Source organism: Prinia subflava, chromosome 3 (genome assembly GCF_021018805.1).
Source record: "Prinia subflava isolate CZ2003 ecotype Zambia chromosome 3, Cam_Psub_1.2, whole genome shotgun sequence".
NCBI classification, from domain to species: Eukaryota; Metazoa; Chordata; class Aves; order Passeriformes; family Cisticolidae; genus Prinia; species Prinia subflava.
The window spans coordinates 28,383,477-28,402,106 of NC_086249.1; the positions used below are offsets into that span (position 1 = coordinate 28,383,477).

Sequence of the window (18,630 nt, forward strand, 5' to 3'; positions counted from 1 at the left end):
TTGTAATTTGTAATCAGTACTTTTCCTCTGTAGAGCTCCAAGAGCAGTTTTGTGAAGTCTAACAGAAGTACTGTGAAGGTCCGTGCGTGGTCTCTGAACATAATGCCTTTTGAAATTGTTATGTTGTCTAAAATACACATAGGTAGAGTTGCCTTCGTATCTATAAGTGCAGCTCTATGTGTAAGATAGCCCTTGTATTAAAAATATTTAAGTAATACCTGGAAAGGTATCGTAAGCATCTTGAATAGATAATTTTTAAAGCTTGTCTTTTGGTGTGTAACCACTAGGAAATTGGTTTGGCAGCTGCAGTCTTGAGTTGTAATTTGCTTGTTTCTCAGGAACAGAAGAAAAGTCCAAGTTTATGTCTGAGCTTCTAAAGAACCTCCTTTTGCCTTCCTTGTGTTTTTTTTTAAACAGAAGCCATCTTAGAAGAATAACCGTTCCTTATAGCTCCTGTCTTTTGATTTTGCAGTCTCCAAGCAGCTAAAATTCTTGAATTCAGGAGCTGAAAAACTAAAAGCAGACTTTCAGGAATTGTTCCTGTTAAAAATGATGAATACTCTTGGTCTAATCTCACAAAGGCCTTTAAAATGTAACTAATTGTGTTTTAGCACCTTAGGTTTGTAGAGCTCAGTAAAATACCTCCATGTCCAAATGTTTTTGTGAGCTAAGCAGATCTGTCTGGTATTGTGCATAATCGAACTACTTTCTTAACATGCTCAATATTATCCTGCATGGAATACACACAAGAGAAAATGCTCTTTTGATAAGTGAGAATAAATATAATCTTATATTAAACTGCTTCCCCCCTTTTAAGGTGAGGCATATGTGCCCAAATGAAGAGATGACAGAGGCACAAAAGCCTGTCAGGATTAAGAGAACTGACTTCTTCCCAGTCTCAGAAAACTACCAGCAAGAGAGTGGCAGGAATAAATCTCACAGAAGTGAAACAATTTCACGGTGCATTGGTCCAGTTGAGCAAAATGGTAAGGCTGTTATGTTATTTTTCATTATAATTTTTACTGCTTTACAGCTGAGATGGAGTTCTCTTCCATCTCTCCAAGTTAATTTGGGGGGCGTGTGTTTACACATATTATTGCACTGAACTTTGTTTTGCAGAACAATCTGAGAAAGTTCTCTGTAGAGAACAGAAATGGAGATCTTCCAAACCACCAGTGACAAAAGTCAAGTTAGGGCTTGGTTTGAAACAACATGAACTTAGTGTTATACCAGAGGCAGACACACTGAAGAGTAGCAGCCTCTCTTTGGCAGGTAATGTATAAAATATATAGTAAGTGCTGTTATGAGAAGTAGATTGGAGGAATATAATATTTTCAGAGGAGTCTTGGAGATTATTAGGAAATAATAGCTGATACTGTTGCCTTTCTTAAAGTATAACATATATACTAGCAAAGTTGTAGTTCAGAAAAGTTTATTCTGTGAGTGTCTGTCTAGAAAAACATAACTTAAACAAAATTTCACCAGGAAAAGACAATTCAGTTGCTCCATGACCTGAGTTCCCTGTTGATTTTTCTTTTGGGCAGGATCTGTGTTAGTAGGCAGTTGTAATTTTAAAGAGAAGTTGGTAGATTCTGTTTAAAGATTGACCTTTTGATCATACCAAGAAAATGACTGTGAAATCTTTCAAGTAAGGTGTTAGTATCAAGCTTCTACAGAAACTTTTAGACCATCCTTTGAGGTTGTTTTTTCTAGTTAAAAAACACTCATTGCAAAAAAAAAATTGGAGAGCAATAAAAATTTTATAAATATATTTGTTACAGTCTGCAGACAATGCTTTGCAATTCTGTATAAGGGACATTATTTAACAGGTACAAGAAACTCATGTTTCCTAAATGTAAACATTTGTTTTGTTTTTTCAGTGTCTCTTCACATCTAAAATATAATGCATATTTTACAAAGTTTTTTATGTTGTATTCTTAAAAAGGCTCTGTGGAACAGTGTGGGTAATTATAGGCCTGTCAGACTGGCATTCATTGCAAAATAATGAAACAGCTGATGGGACATCCTTCAATTAAAGAAAAGTAATTAATGCTAGTCAGCATCAGTTTATGCAGAACAATTCTTGTTGGACCAATTTGATATCTTGATTAGACAGCAAGTTCCATTGGGGAAGGTTTTGTTCTCAAAAGCACTTGGCTTAGTAACTTACACTTAGCTGTATAATACTATTATATTCACAGGTGATTTATTCATATATTATCAAATCATTGGTCATGGTAGGTAGTAAAAACTTGAGATTTTTATTGGATTGAGTGGCCAAAAAGGGCTGTTTTGTGGGCTGGGTTGTAGAGAAAAAAATCTTTAAACCAGAGCAGAGAAGTTGTGTTACCTCTGGATCTGGAGAGGTTACTGCAAGTTTTCTTGGATTTTCTGTGTGAAAAAAACTGAGGATTCTTTTGAGAAATACTTTGGTGGAGTTAGGAATTAGTTTCTGGGAAGTCTGTGATCTGTATAATGCATAGACTGATGTGATATGGCTAAATTCATTAAAATGGAGACCATACAAATTCAGCAGTTTACTTCTGTAGAATAGAATGTGCATCTTGTTCCTCATCAAATGCAAAACACTTCTTCCTTTTTATACCTAAACTGATTACAGATATTTTAAATTCAGATAAAACAGATGATGGTACTGGAGAAACCTCTGTGATTCCAACCTCTGGGGAGTTTGCATATGTGAAACGTCACAGTCACGCTCTTCATGAAGGCACCTTTCCTGTGGGCATAACACACTATGAAGGAAAAGCCTCCAATGGAAGTCCAAGGCAAATTAATCCATCAGGGAGATTATTAGAAGAGTTGCTGATGATGGCTGCCGAAACTTCATATGAGTCAGGTGAGGAAATCCTTTCCCTTCAAGAACACCATTCAGCATTGCTGATTTTGCTGCTGTTTATTTGTAGAATATGACCTCACTTGTTAAAGAACATGCAGTGCTATTGAATGCTATTGAATTTTGAGTGTAAAAAAGGGTATTTCAGTAAGCACTTGTTTCAGAATGAATAAGTTCTTCTCTTTTGGGTTTTTGTGGTCCATTACTGTTCTGGTAACAAGTCCACACTGCAGTACACTTCATTGCTGGTCAACAGTTTCTTGTCCAGGGCATGTGCTTTTCATCTGTAACCTTTAGAATTGTAAAGGTTTGCAGGTATTCCAGGTGGGAACCTGTTTTGGGCAGACCAGTGACATTCCTGATTCAGTACCCAGTGATTCTTGTATTGATAAAAAGGAAATCGGTGCTTAAAAAGACCTCTGGAGTGTGTAGGTGTAGACGTCCACTCCACTGAAAGATCAGCATGTATAAGGAACTACTTTAAAATATGGTTGAGACAAAAAATAGAAGGCTGAGGTCATCATCAGCTCAAAAAATCTTTGAAAGAATCACGTCTTAGGTGTGACAGGCACGAAAAGTGAACATTGTAGAACATTTCAAATTTAGAAACCTATAAGGATCATCGAGTCCAAATCCCCTGCTTCTCCCAGGATTAACTAAAACTAAACCATTGCCCAGTTGCTCCTTGAACTCTGGTGGCCTTAGTGCTATGATCACTTCCCTGGGGAATGAATCCCAATGACTGACCACCCTCTCAGTGACAAACCTTTTCCTAATGTCCAATCTGAGCTTGCTCTAATGCAGCTTCATTCCATTTCCTTGTATCCTGTTGCCTTGTTTAGTGTCAGGTAATTATTTTGTTTCTGCAAGTTCTATGTTGTTTGGAAGTTGTGACTGTCAGCTCACAGTGCATTAGCTTTGACTCTCATCTTGTGAGACTAACATAATGCCAGAGTTGAGCCAGACACCTGGAATTTTCAAGTAGCTGTGACAGCTCTCTTGACTAGGAAAAGTCTGTGCATAGCCAGTATTCAAGAGAGATCCATTATGCTTTGGTCTTTTCTAGTAGCCATCATAGGCATTTCACATGCTCCCCTGAATATGTCAAAAGGAACAACAGTGCAATATTGTAAGGACTGCTTTAGCTTTATTCTTGTCTGTCTGTGAAGAGCTTTTATTGAACAAGAACACCTTTGAGGGTAGGCCATGTTCACAGGTGCCAGAGTTATTTTAATTCCATAAAATAAAACAAACTGTTTTAGTTATCAAGGAAAAGGTTTTTGTTAGAAAGTTTTGTGAATGTTCAAAATAATTTTGTAACAGGGACACTGAAACCTGCCAAACATGTTAGGGTGACTTGAGTGGCTTTATAAAAGAACAAAAATGACTAGTTCGTAAAACGTTCGCTAAAGCAATTTGAAGCTTATTACAAGATGACAGTGTTGCATGCTCCAGGACAGTTTTCAGTACCCATCTAAAATGTTATTTGAGCTGCAGAGGAGTTCTCAGAAACTTGGCAGGTTTCATATGCCCATCATTACAAGCAATACAACTATGTAGTACACATCTCCTGGTTCTGCTAGAAATTTCACCACTGGCCCTAAGCTTTAATTTTTCATTTAGTTTACATTGAGACACCATTTCCAATTCAATCACATTTACTTAGAATTGGAGTTGTTTTCAATAAGTACATATAAGCTCATTTTCCTTCAGCTGCTTCTTTATTTCTCAGAATGCCCTCTCTGAAGTACATCTATCTTTGAACTTTGATTGTCTTGAAAACATTTTGTCTTTTAACAATATGTGAAGAAGAGACTTGTATTTTCTGAAGTTGTAGAACCATTACTAGAGCAGCTGTTACCAAAATTATTATAAAATATCTTGGTGTAGTGTCTTTTTACATTATAGAATATTATATATGAACAATGCAATAGTTTATGTAAGAGGATTAGGAAACTTTATGTGAACATCTATATTAAAAGAAAAAAACCCAAAGCTTTCCGTGAGTATGTGTTTAGGAGGATTGCCCTCTTGAGCAGATCAGCAACCAGCAACCAAAAGTGCCATCAATAATCTTGATAACATACAGGCTGTGAGGCTCTCTCTGGTACTTTCAGTAACTAGTGTGGTATTTCAGCAAGAAAATCTACAGTCCCTTGCACTTTAAATACAAAGTTTCTGAAGGGAAAATTTAGGGTTCATTTTAGGTTGTTGGTTATGATTTTTTATTTAATTTGGTTTTTAATTTTTTTTTTCTACTTGATTCTTACTGGAACATGTTTGCATTTTTCTCATGTTTTCAAAATGTAATTGTATCTCTGCAGGTAAGAGCAAATGAGTGCTTTGTGTGATCCTTGACCTTGCTCCTTGAAGATGCATTCTTGATGGTTTGAACCTTTGACCGAATGAAGGAAATCTTTACAACTTATGAGCTGTGCTGCTTTCATGATTACAGAACCACTAGATGTGGACAAATCCTTAGTCACAACTCACATGCTTTTTCAAGTCAGACATAAAAGATGAAAAGAGAAAGTTGTTAAATCTGCTTTTTGCATGCAGTTGCTTTATCCAGAAAGGTGAGTTTCCTTTGATAGGAGAGTTGCCTTGGGTAACAGGCAGGTTTTTTCAAAAGTCTATAATTAACTGCCTATATAATTTGCCTTTCAAATTTAGAGGCAGCCATGTCTCTAAGATGGGTCTTAAGGGAGTGCTTGTGGTTAGGGGGATGAATCCCTGTGCTCAGTACTGAGTGTTGCTGTGCCACACAAACTGAGCGGCTGGTTGCAGCCAGAGCACGGGTAACTGCTGAGATGATGTTGCACTGAGTGGCACCAGTGAGTCCAAAATCTGAGTTGCTCTTTTACATGCCACTGAGGCATTGATAGGGTGAGTTGGGAACTTTGAGCACTTGATGTTCTTTCCAATCCTGTTCGGTTAGAATGAGCTAATAGAATTAGAACTGTGAATCGGGAATTGCAGAGTAACCCTGCAGGTGAGGCAGGCAGTGGGATAGCATAAACCTAATTTTCCTGAGGAAGTTAGCCTGGAACTAGTGACTAGGTTTGACACATACACCTCTTCCACCGTTCTCCTTCAGGAAATATCAACAGGCTTGTCTCTCTGCACTCATCTGCAGTGGTTCCCTTGAGCAGTGTTCCAGATTACCTTCGCGTGTTGCTGCTCTGTACAGGGGTATTATTCCAAGCATGACTTTTTTTTTGTGATCCAAGCTAACCTAAGATTTCAATTTATTTTAGTAATCACAAATAATTGTCCATAATTCAGGATTTCAACAGACTGTCTTTTCCATTACCAGTTTAGCTTTTTTTTGTTTGTTTGTGTACATGGCTGGATTTGGACTAATCCCTCTTTTTATATTATCTTCACTGAGTGGTTGGATTTTTGGTCATTTGTCTTTCAAATTGCACCCTAAAATAATTGTTACTATTTTAGTGCCATTCCTATTGGGGAGAAAAAAGTATTTGGGATATTACAGATTTAGCTTCTAAACATAAATTCTTCGTGACCTTGTGGTGGCCAGGAAGTTAAAACATGAAAGTCCCATGTTGATGTCTGGATGCTGTGAGGAGCCAGAACCTTGCACTATTATTTTAGAGAAGGGAGAGAAGACTGAAAACCCCTCCTTTATGAATCACCAAAGACAGGATTTTTAAGGATATTAATATAAAGAAGTCATGGGATATGAGCATGGATTTTTAATTAAATAATTTGGTTTATAGCATGAAATTGATACTGTTCATCCCTAGTATTAATATCACAAGAACAATGCAGGTTATTACAGTTCAGTAATGAAACATTTGTAACATAGCCATCCATAGCATTTATATCCAAGAGATTATTAAATGCTTGGATCTCATCTCTAGTGTGTCCTGAATTACTGCCTGTCGTGATGATATTCTACAGAAAATAAAATAACTTCCTTTAGAAAAGTATCTCTAATCTTGATGGAAAGGTATCAGGAAATGAAGAATTATGTGGTAGCTAGTTCCAGCATTTACTTTATCATATTTTAAAATAAATAATCTATTTCTAGTTTCTGAACACCTGACAGTCATTTCTGTACGCTGCTTCTTGTTATCACTTTAGGTTTAGCAATCTTTTGTACTATGCATTTTTTTCTCCTATGTAGATATTTAAATAGCAATTGATTCGATGATTGCAGTTTTCATGCTTCTTCAAGGAATTTTCTTGAAGGCCTTGCTCATTTTCAGGATCCTCTGTCTCCTGTATCCTGCTCCAAGGAGGAGAAGCAGACTTGAGCAGAGTACTTGGTCTCTAAATAAATGTTTTAGAAGTATTTCCTTTCATGTTTGTACTTTCTCCTACTGCTAGGAGTTTGTACTCCTACCCTACTGGGTAATAGTGGCTATAAGAAATCTTGGATTTCTTTTTCCTCTCCCTGAAATGAGTTTCAAAATGTTTAAAATTTATTAAAGATTATTAAACACAATCTTTATTATTGTCCCATCATGTCAATCCATCGCTGTTGTTGCTTTACAGAGGAAACATCTCCCTTTTTTTTATAGTGTGAATTAGAACAACCAGAGTTTGCCATTTGGTAAGAAACTGAGTTTCAGCATATACAAAGTACAAACTAGTGTTAGGCAGATCTAACTTGTTCTGAATCCTAAGCAGAGAGTCTTACAAAAGCTGGGGATTTGAAAGGTCTGTCATTAGCAGCCCTTTTAGAATTGGGAGAAAACATACCTACTTCACTTGTGTTTCATTTCAGTTTCATACTTAGCACTTCTTTCTTGAAAATTACTGGAAATAAGAATATGTATTTGTGATGATTAATTTATAATCATAGAATTGTCAAACTTTGAAGGTGCTTATCAGCACTGAATGCAGAAATTGCATTTTTTGGGTGCTGCTGTGGTGGTTTTCTTGCACAGATCTTACTTTTATGTGTAAGAGCATTATGGCTAAAGTGACTCAGTTCCATGGTAGTAGTCATGCTGTAGTTAAGCAATTCAGTGTTTCTAGTTTCTCTGATTCACTGGGAATGTCTGCTTTTCTTTGTAGTCATTGTAATGGTAGATTGTAAAGGATTCTCCCCTCTCCAGTGAAATGATTGTGGTAACACTGGCAAAGCCACGTTTCACTCTGCTAAGCCACAACATGAATTTCGAGCTCTTCCTGCCTGCTCTGTGGAGAGCAGTCAGGGTAGTTAGAAATTGTAGGCAGGCCTGTCTAGGACCACAGGTTGCTGATGAAACTGGTGGTATGGTGGAGCAAAAGCTGTTGTGCAGATGAAAGTGGTTGAGAAGGGGCAGAATCAGTGCCCGAAGAGTGAGGCCAGCAGTAGTGGAGTGTTACTGCCCTCTGCTGTGCACTGCTCACTATGAACTCGAAAATGGCTTTTTGTTCCTTATTGCTTCTGTTACTTTTGTGTTCAGCCCAGTCCCAGGATTCTGAAGTGTCTCAAGATTCACCAGCTGTCGCTCCTGAAGGTGCAGAGAGACTTAGAACAAGTTCTGGACCATCATTCAGGCTTGATAATACGGTTGGTCATATCAAAATAATCATATAATCACTATTTTGAGATGTAAGCTTCTTTTCTCATTTTGAGTGGCTAAGAGTAGATGCACTGTTCTAGATGGAGCAGTAAAACAAGCACCAAGTAAAGTTACCACTGTGCTGCATCTGGTGGCTCTGTCCCTGTTCATACAGCATGGGATGCTGTTGCTCCCCTGTCAGGGCACACCATGAGCTTACACTCAGCTTGCTGAGACTCCTTTTTTGCAGTGATGCTCTTCAGGCACGCCCAGCCGGGACTGGTGCTCTGCCTTCTTCCTTCCCAGGTGCTGGACTTTACCCTGCTGAGTTTCATACCTTTCCTGTAGAGGCAGCCTCGGAGGTCCTCCTGGATTCCAGCCCTGCTGTTCAGTGCATGGGATGCTCTTCCTGCCTTAATGTATCTGCAAATTTGATAAAAGTGGTGGTGGTGTCACCTCCTCTGGGTCATTCTGAAGGACAGGGCCCTGTCTGCTTGTTCCCCACCTCCACAGCGTGTGTAACCCTTCAGTCACTGACTTCTGAGCCTGAATATCCAGCCAGGTTTTTACCCTTGTTACTGTCCATCCATCCAGGTTGCAACATCCAGATTGGGATGATAGAATATTGTGAGAGTGTTAAAAGCCAAAACCAGCACCAGTCTCCCTCTTTTCTCTCACTGAAAGATTCCATCATTTTGGTAGTGGGTAAAAACAGTATTTAAAACATCCTGTGTATTACATGGATGTATAAAAGTACCTTAGGATGTGGATGTTTCATATGTGTCTGTTAAACACATATATACATATATAGATGTATGTATATAGTAGTACATAATGAAAAATGTAGCAGAAGGGTTTCCTAGGTTTTTTATTTTCTTAGGCTACATTTAAGTCAGAGTTTGAGAAGAACTGTTCTCATGTAATTCTTCAAAATTTTGAAGTACAAGAACCCTCATTATCTGCTTTGTGACTTTGTAGAGCTTACCTTAAAATTAAAGAAGATAATGCTTTAGAAGATTTTGTATATTTTAATTTAATTTCGTAGATTTAGATTTGAAGTCTCCTGTATGCAAAAAGCTCAATATTGGAAGTATTTGTAAAGTTCATGAGTTTTCAATGTTTTGCATGTATGTCCCTCTGAGATCCACAATTCTACTAAAGTGGATCTGTGATGAGAAATAGCCAAATCTGACCACCAGAAGTTAAATCCATCTTCCAGGTGGCATGATTTGTATGCAGTTCTGAGAGGCTTTATGTGAGAGTGAGTGTTGTGTGTGTGTTTGTGTGAGAGAGAGAGGGGAGAGGGCTGTTGGGGAGTGACATGCCGGGGACGTGGGGTGTGAATGTGTTGTTCTGAGCGAGGATGAATCAGCATTTGCCTGATTGTGCACAACATGAAGGCTCCTACACTTGAACTGAGCTCAGAATAAAATGTGTGGGTTTAAAGCTTTACCTCTGAACATGTGAATACGTGGTAATAGGTGTGTTACTTTATCCTAGGATAAAGTGGAAGTACCAGGTGCAGAGGCTTTCATGCAGCGAATACCCTGTGATGTAACTTCAACAGTTTCCACTGGCAGCTTTTCAGCCAGTGAAATGGTGAACACAAGCCCCATTGGCACTGGTGAGTTCAGCTCTGTTGTTCTTGTAAAAGGAAAAACTCTAGTGTTCAGGTTTTGTCGTTCTTGTAGAAGGAAAATTGTGGTTTAATTTTTTGGCAGAATGGGTCTAACTCACCGAATGTAAGTTCTTCTGAAATGATCTTAATGTCAAATTTCACTGAAGGTTGATTAATACATCTTACAGAGTTGAGTATAACCAGAATATTTTCTTAGGTACTCATGATTTTTTACTTTTACAATAATTTAATATTATTATACATCTGCTTTGGCAAAGGCTATTTTGAGTTTTATTATGCAACTGTAACACTGGCAGCTTTCAAGCGGCAATTTTTGTTTGAAAAATCATCTTCAAATGATAAACTGATAAAAGTTTCCTAATCAATATATATCACAGATTATTGCAGAGCTATGATTGTCTTGCTGTTAAGATACTTGTTCTAGTATCTGCTTGTCACAGCACGAATTCATAATGACTTAATTGTGAAAATGTCAATTGAATGCCATATTGACTTTTAATCGTTTTCTGGGAAATATGTGTTCTTACCATTTTTTGTCTGTAGTTTTTCCTAAAATCAAAACCAATTCCTTTGTAACAAATACGTAAGTGCTCCTGACATTATTACCTGTGAACATGGAAGTGAGTTTAAAATCGATTAGATAGTGACCCTTGGATTTACTTACTTTGAGGCGTAATATTGTGTTATTCTGACACGCATCTGATTTCTTAAGAAACATATGTATATGTGTTATTCCATGTTTATAAATCAATCTTTGAAGATTACAGTTCTTACAGCCTGAGATTTCAATGACTCATTTTAAACCTAGTGTTTCAAACAGATGTTATTTTGAGTAGTAAACTTTATAACTCAAGTGACACATCTGTGTTTTATTGATGTAAGAAAGCTAAAGTAATTTCTAAGATAATTTTCTTGTAGTTTTTCTTCTCTATTCTTTTTCAGTTGTGAAAGAAAAATACCAAAAGTTTTGTTATTCGACCAAATAAATTTTTCAAGTCCAGCTGTGTCTTTGCCATACACTCAGTGCTTAGTAATGACCTTTTCTGGTAACTTTGTGCAATGCTTCTGTAAGCTTATGGATAAAGAACGGTTGGTGTATTGTTTAGGAGCATGATTTTGGTTGTCTTGATCCCTCAGATTTCTAGTGTTCATATAAAGCAATTTCTGTTTGAGCACAAATAAAACCACTGTGGGGTGTCATAAAGATATTCAAGATCACATGAAAGGATTGGACACATTTATATGCAGTAGGAGGTAAAGATGTGCTAGTTAGCATAAAATAGCAGTATTCATTCTTCTCTGATTTTATAATTTCATTATTTCCTAAGTCTGCATTCTGTAAAAGTGCTCAGCTGTGAAAGTGCTATGTACTGACTGCTCCGTAATCAGATATTAGCAACTTGCATTTCTGAAAATGTGTGGTAAGGTTTGTAGGAGCGTTGACAGGAGACAATTAAAGAGACAACACCAAAGGCATTTGTATATCTGCAGAATTCTATAGGCTTTATTTATTGTATTTAGAAACAACATGTGATATGTCCATTGTTTGGGGGGTTTGGAAGCTTTTTTGGTTGTTGTTTTTATTTTTATGAGGCGCTGGTTTTGGGGCTGTAGGTGATGTTTATTTGTTTTTAAAATAACCTCTTTTCTTATAGCTCTGGCAACTGAACTCTGTTTTCCTGAAACGGAGAGACATTTTCCAAACTTCCATCACCAGCTCTTCCAGCCTTTGGAACCAAGTGTTGACTTTGATACATCATCATCATCATCATCATCATCATCATCATCCTGTTCTCAATACAGAATTTCTGAACACAGTAGAGATTTTAGCAAGGTACTGCAGTAAAACCTCCAGTGGAGGAAATGCTTTGGCTGAAGATTTTTGTAAGATTTAAACGGATAATCCCTATAGCACGTAGGAAAAACACAGCAGTATTTTTATACATTTAGATTGCTGATTGTAGCAGAAATGTGACCCAAAAATTAAAAACTAATTTTTTTTAACCTTCATATTTCTGAGAAAATTAATCTTAAATCAAAATTGTTTTATGCCTCTAGACTTCAGAATTTTCAACAGAAAGTCCAGACGTGTCTGCATTTCTAGAACGGGAAAACTCCGGTCAAAGAAGCAGTCTGCCTTCTAGTTTTGAAACAAATGGGCAAAATGTTGTACCAGAAGAAGGGTCTGCTAGAGGAAATGTTACTCCAGGTATGTTCAGTGTGGTCAGATCAGTGCTTTCAAATTCAGCTTTGTGCCAGTGTATAAATACCAGCCCTTAGGGTGGGCTTGCAGTGTTGAAATGAGGACAGATCTCACTTCTCTCAGTCCTGCTCTGAAATGTCTTAACTCCGCTGCACTCTCACACACAATCTCCTCCACCACCCTTAATGGTAGAACTAATTTTTTTTTGAGTTCATTCCTTCAGCAGTTGTGACTGTGATACAAAAGCAGACCAGCATATTCAAGTCACTGTAATGGATATTACATTACTTATTCCTTCTGGGGTTATTTGGTTAGCAAAGAAATATCAACTCTGGCTGAAACTCTCCTTTTTCAAGTATTTGTTAATGTATATCCATTACTTTGGAGTTTGAGTAAGGTAAGGAGGTTCCAAAAATCAAAAAGTAATTTAAACACAGGGTTGTTGGTTTGGCAGATGCTGTTTTACTGAAATGTCTCCCCAATAATTAATGTTGACACCCAGTCTTTCTCTTTGCCCAGCCTCATCTGGGGAAAAATGGCATCTTGACCATCTTGACTTCTATGCTCAGATAAAGAACGATAACTGAGGGTGCAATAGTGTACTGTGTAGGAACAGTAGTCTCTGTTCCAGTTTAAATGTTGCTTTCTACTTTGAAGATTTTCTGCCCAAGTAATGGTGTTTCAGATCATTTTCTTTCTGGCTTTGAGACTTCATTGCAGGCCCAAAAGAGACTCAGAGGATTTCCATTTACAGAGTATAAGCTGTAAAATGTTCTGACTTCCAGTGTAGTTGTGTCAGCACCATCACAAAGTCCATCCCTAAACATACCCTGAGAAGCAGCAAAAAGTGTTTCTTGAAGTTTGGTGTACAGTGTACATTTTCTGTAATGTTAATGGTATTATGCTGGAGGAAACTTTAGCAGTGTTTGAAACATTTAAAATGTTTCTTCCTATTTACTAGACTTCTTGTTATACATTAGTGAACAGTCTTCTTGCAGAGAGACTTAAAGTGGAAATTTTGTTTTGTTCGCAAGCAATTTGATTTCTGACAATTTTTGAAACAGGATCTGAAGAATCTTTTCACCCACTGCAATTAGAATCTACTCTGAGTGATGACTGTCAGGATGCTGATCAGCCAGGGGATATTAACACTGTGTCACAGAGACCTTTTGAACAAACCTCTGGAATTAAAAACAGAGGCAATGAGAACTGTATTTCACCTGCAAGTGGATATGAAGAGCTGTCAAGAAGTATGGGGTGTATTAATCTCCAATGTTCAGTGGAAGATATGCAGAATGAAAGTCTGATTCACCTGGAAAAGCAAAAATCATTTTATCAGCTAGATCCCACACCAGTTACAATGGATGGAACTTTCCCTCAGCAGTTAGTAAAAGAGACAATGTCTTCTGAAAAATTACCTTTGGAGGCATTTGATAAGAAGCAGCAGCTTGTGAAGTTTCCTGAAAAATCAATTCATGTAGGTGAAGTAAATAAAGCTGTGGAGCTGCATTCTCAGTGCAATATGGATATAAAGGAGCCAGATCAAAGCCTTCCAGAAGGACAAGAATCTCTGAGGGTTCTCAGAGAAGCCAACTTGGAAGACTCAGACATCCATTTGCACACTGTTGTGCAACAGAACAGTTCTTTATTCCAAAGACATGAAAAACATTCTCATCCTGTGCCCAGAAGCTCATGTCGTATTCCAGTCTGGGTGAGTAGAACAGATCTCTAAAAGCAGGGGTTTGTTGTTGCACAAAGTTATCTTAGACCTTCAATATCTGAAACCTTGGCAAATGTTGATTTTACAATTCTAGTTCCTGTTTCCTGGAGTTTTGCCCTACTCCTTCTTCCAGACTGTAGCACTGAGATTCCTAGCAGTAGTTTCAGTGAGCTGAGTTCCCTCGATGGGTGGAGGAGCTGCAGCATTCCTGCTGCATCTGCTCCTCTCAGCACCAAGAGATAGAACTCCTGCAGCTGGGTTACATGGCACGAGTGCTCCCTGAACAGCCTCCATGTAGAAGCCTGAAGGAGGTAAATCAATCAACCAAAGCATAAGTAAACTTAAAGAAATAATGTTGATGCAGCTTTAAAAAAAATTTGCCGTAGAACTAGGTAATTTCAATTTGTGGAGAGGAGGAGTTTTTGTCCTTGGTTGCTTTGGGTTATTTGTTTCAGTTTTTTGAATTCTGATACACAAATGTTCTTTCTGTATTTCATTTACTGCTTGGGATAGGTTTCCTTTCTGCCATATGCTAAATGAGCTTCCTTTTTCTGACAACAGTTGTTGCTATTTCTGAAAATACTGGGGTTTTACTTTATTTCCTTACTGATGTTGTGATTATTTTCTAGGAGTCTGAGTCAGGGCGTGGTATTATGGAAGAACCTGAGCTCACTCTGATAAGCTCCAATGATATCAGTATTGTAGAATCAGACACTGGACATGCTAACCAAGAGAAGATGAAGGAGGATGCAATGGATAGTTCAGCATGTGTGGGTCAGTCTGAATGTAATGTTTTTACTGAGGTGAGCATTATCTAATGTGATTCTGGTTTGAACTTAGTATTAATCACAATAAGGAGAGGCCCCACTGTAGCAGTTCATCCACTGTTGCAAAACAAGAGATGGTTGGGTTCTCCAGGCTTTGTAATTGCTTTGGATCATCTTGGTTTGATGTTGTGTTTTCCAGACAGATCCAACAGATCCTAAATTTGGGTATTCCTTAGAATCACTACCTTGTCATATTGATCTAGATAGAGTTTGGGAAGATTTGCTGCAAAAACCAAAACCATCTTGCTGGTGTTTGCAAGATTGAATTGCATCTTCCTAGATGAAAACTGAACGAAAGAAGGGTGTGGGGTAAAATAAAAACTACAAACTAAACAGGAAAAAAAGAAGGAGAAACCCCTCACCTTGTTAGGATGGAGCCCATACTGGGCTGACACAGCAGTTAGAGGCTTATGGGGAAAATTAATTAGCTCTTCATAACTTAATTAACCACACTTAATTAACCCGTGGTGTTCTTTTTGCTGCTTGCTTATTTAAAGCAGAGGCTGTAAAATGCAGAGGGGCTGGGCTGCAATGAGACAATAGTTTGGGTGCTGAAGCACTGATGTAGAACCAGGTAATCTGTGTCTGTTAGATGAACAGATTGGATTAAATCATGCACTAATTGCAAGAAGCATCTAAAAAATTCCTAAACGTGTCTAAAGATGGGTTTTTATCAAGTAGTTGATACATGGGTGAGGTGGAGGCTGTACTGCTGCAGTGGGTGTCATCTGCCTCTGGGAAAAGGGAGGAAAAGACAGAGCAGGAAGAGAGTGATGGGGAGAACTGGGGAGAGCAGGAGGAAAGGAAATTTGATTTGCAGACCTGTATGAAGAACACGCAATGGAAATCTGGTGGGCAAAAGGTCTTTAATGGATGTTTTTAGGTTTTTTGAGGGGTTTTGTTTGTTTAAGTTTTAAAATGTTTTTAGAAAATGGCTTTTTCATACCTGTTACCAAGATCCATTTCTGATTTTTCTTTGGATCAGGCATAAAGGCAAAAAAACACGTCTTTATTTGCAGTGGGTCTATGCCAGTGCTACAGCAGTACTGCTTCACTCAGATTTGTTGTATATTTTAAGCATTTCCAATCCAATCACTGATCCTTTTGAAACAGGAGAGAGAATTTTTACCTCTAGCTCCAGATGCAGATTTTTCAGCATGCACAAGGCCTGACAGTTCTTCCAAAACCGAGAGTCCCACTGAGAGTCACTGTCCATCACATCTGACTGCAGGTAATTATGTGCTACTTCTATACACTGAAGTTGAAAGTATTTTTTTAGGATTAAAATCATCAGCAAAATACACCTCTCATGTGGAAAACAGAGCTGCTTTTACTTAGGCAAGTGCATCTTGCCTATGCTGTTCAGGCTTGATCTGTAGTACCTTTGACCAAGGTGGTTTAATGTGTGTCACATTGACTTGTCTCTTCCTGGGCCAGGTTGTCTCTCATGAAACTTCTTGTTTGGTATTGTAATGATTTAATTTTGAAGAAATCTATGTTGTTTTCTGATTTCTTGTCATAGCTTATGTACCTTTGATAATTTCTCATTTTCTGTTAGTGCCCCAAGTCCTGCAGCCTAAGAATGATAATTTTTTTTTTCTCCTATTCTGATGATAAGTCTGGAATAGTAAAATATTGACCTTTTTTGTTGTCCAAGATGAAGTGCAGTAATGTGAAGGTCCAGGAATTCACAGAACTTAATTGTGTTAGGGACTTGTCAGGTCTGCAGTATGTTCTGATGCATCCAGATGCTTTTGATGCAGTATTTCTCATGGCATTTGTCTGGGCAGACCTGGTGACCATTACTGGATTCCATAGGTCTGAACTGGTGCTGGTTCTGCAAGATGCCTCATCATTCAACGCCATTCTCTTAATGCCTTTTACAAGAGTGCTCAGCATTTGAGGAGAAGTACCTTGAAATGCATGACTTACTGCTCATAGTTAACAGTGAGAAATGTGGAGACTTCTCCTTTTCTTTCACAGTGATGGAGCTGGAATTTGCAGCTACGCATGGAAGTTTACAAAAATCATTTTTAAAAAGAAAGCAGAATTTCATTCAGGAATCTCTGAAAAGAGTAGAAGCAATAAAAAGTAAGGAGAGAGCAAATGAAAAGCTGGAAGCAAGAAAGCTTCGAAGAGGAAAGTCTCAGAATCTAAGAAGCAGGCAGAAGGAGTCTGGTCTTCTCTCTGGTAGGTTTATCTGAGGGCAAGACACAGCATTGGGTATCCCTTCAATTGCTGTTTTATATCACAGAATAGACTTTATATTTGCTACATGTTTGCTGTTGTAGACTGGCATATTCTTTGTTTTCTCGGGGAATTAGGGAGCTTTTTTTTCCCCCACTGTCTGGCTGCCTCCTCAGTGTTTTAAAGGCCCTTACAGGAGCTCTTCATATTTCACAATCAGCTCACCTTTAGCATCGTAAGGTGCCTCTGCAAACAACAGCTGCTTGTCACAGAACAGCCACGTTTAGCAAACTCATGCACCTCTAGTGCCTGCTCCTGGGGACTTGCAGGTTTCCTGTCGAGAGCTGTGGATGGCCTAAAGCACCTGCAGCAGCCTCAGGAGTGAGACTGGGAGGATTTATTTTAACTCAGGATGTCATCTCTGTTGCTTCCATTCTACTAGCTTGTTTTGGGTTTTGTCATGTCATTTAAAAATCTTTGAAAATCTCTCATGCTTTTAAGGTAGCTAAACTAGAGATTTAAATCTAAGATATGTTTGGCTTCTTTTTTTCCCCTAGGAAAAAATGGTGCACTTGGCAACCAGTTGAAAAAAGTAGGAGAAGTGAAAATATCTTCTCCAGAGGATAGGAAGTCTGGAGAAATTGAAATGTACCAGCGTACATCCAGGTATTGCATGAACACATCTGGGAGAAGTTTAATTAAAAAGCAAACAAAAGAAAACCCAAAAATAGTAGTTAATTTGTGTTTTGTGAAAGCTGCTGCTCAGTCTGTGCTCTTCCAGCTGGACCCAGTGCTGCTTAACACTGCACAGGGTAGGAGCCAGGTGTGTTTGATGGAGGTGATTCCTGCTGGGAAAGGTCCTTCCCATTGGAAGGTGGCACTGAGGAATGTCACTCTGCTGGTGTCACCCTGCTGAGGCAGCTGTGCCACTTAATGCCTGACGTGGCATGAAATTTGATGCCAAGTTCACAGTTGCACTTGGGCACTTCGGAGCTGTAACAGGCAGCAACTGCAGCTCTGAATGGGGAGGGGCTTTGTTTGTTCTTGAAGAATTTGAAGTGATTCTGGATTACTGGAGAGTGCAGTCAAATTTTCCCAATGGCTAGCAACTGAGCCATGGCAAACCCCTAAGCTTGTTAATCTACTCCATCTTTACCATTGCCCTCCTGCCCCAGACACTGATTGATTTTTCTATTTTCACAGACTTTATAATCAGCTTGCAGAAGTAAAAGTCAGAAATGAAGAAAAAACAAGGCAAGAAACTTACGCTAAAAACAGAGAAAAGGCTAAAGAGTTTCAAAAGGTAATAGTTTGCTACAGTGTCCTCTTGCCCTTTGGTCTCATGATTTCACTGAGCTTCTAATCAGAGTAATTGAGATGTGGAGTGAATGGAGCTGAAATGGAGCCTCAAACCAGCCTGGATGTTAAGTGATGCCATTGGTACATCCCATGTAAAAATTTCCTTGTCAACAACTGAGCTCAAGTTTTCTCTAAAAAGTGTTTCTCAGGCTGAATTTTTCCATTCAGGCTGAGCTTAAGCAAATTTTTCTATTCAAGGCTGAGCTTGAGCAAAAAGGCTCCAGCTGCTGGAAAGTCTGTGGCAAAATAATGGCAGCCTTTTTATTCGTCCAACTTGACCCAATTTCAGTTTAAGGCAACATTCTGGGTAAGGTGTTTTTGG

The 18,630-nt window shown here is 38.4% G+C and overlaps 1 protein-coding gene and 1 non-coding gene across 6 annotated transcripts in view; both read left to right on the forward strand.

Moving 5' to 3' along the window:
- The window catches only part of CEP295 (centrosomal protein 295), a 39,185-nt gene that overhangs the window by 19,713 nt on the left and 842 nt on the right, over positions 1-18,630 (forward strand). For all 5 annotated transcript variants that reach the window (XM_063394477.1, XM_063394479.1, XM_063394480.1 and 2 more), the window contains 13 exons: positions 818-986; positions 1,120-1,272; positions 2,636-2,857; positions 8,275-8,381; positions 9,874-9,997; positions 11,668-11,846; positions 12,071-12,221; positions 13,280-13,926; positions 14,565-14,738; positions 15,876-15,993; positions 16,746-16,952; positions 17,507-17,615; positions 18,153-18,252. In XM_063394477.1, coding sequence (XP_063250547.1) covers positions 818-986; positions 1,120-1,272; positions 2,636-2,857; positions 8,275-8,381; positions 9,874-9,997; positions 11,668-11,846; positions 12,071-12,221; positions 13,280-13,926; positions 14,565-14,738; positions 15,876-15,993; positions 16,746-16,952; positions 17,507-17,615; positions 18,153-18,252 — 2,460 coding nt within the window. The remainder of the gene's footprint in view (positions 1-817; positions 987-1,119; positions 1,273-2,635; positions 2,858-8,274; positions 8,382-9,873; positions 9,998-11,667; positions 11,847-12,070; positions 12,222-13,279; positions 13,927-14,564; positions 14,739-15,875; positions 15,994-16,745; positions 16,953-17,506; positions 17,616-18,152; positions 18,253-18,630) is intronic.
- LOC134549238 (small nucleolar RNA U2-19) lies at positions 9,537-9,620 on the forward strand. Its single transcript, XR_010080042.1, has one exon. It is a non-coding gene; the product is annotated as a small nucleolar RNA U2-19 (small nucleolar RNA).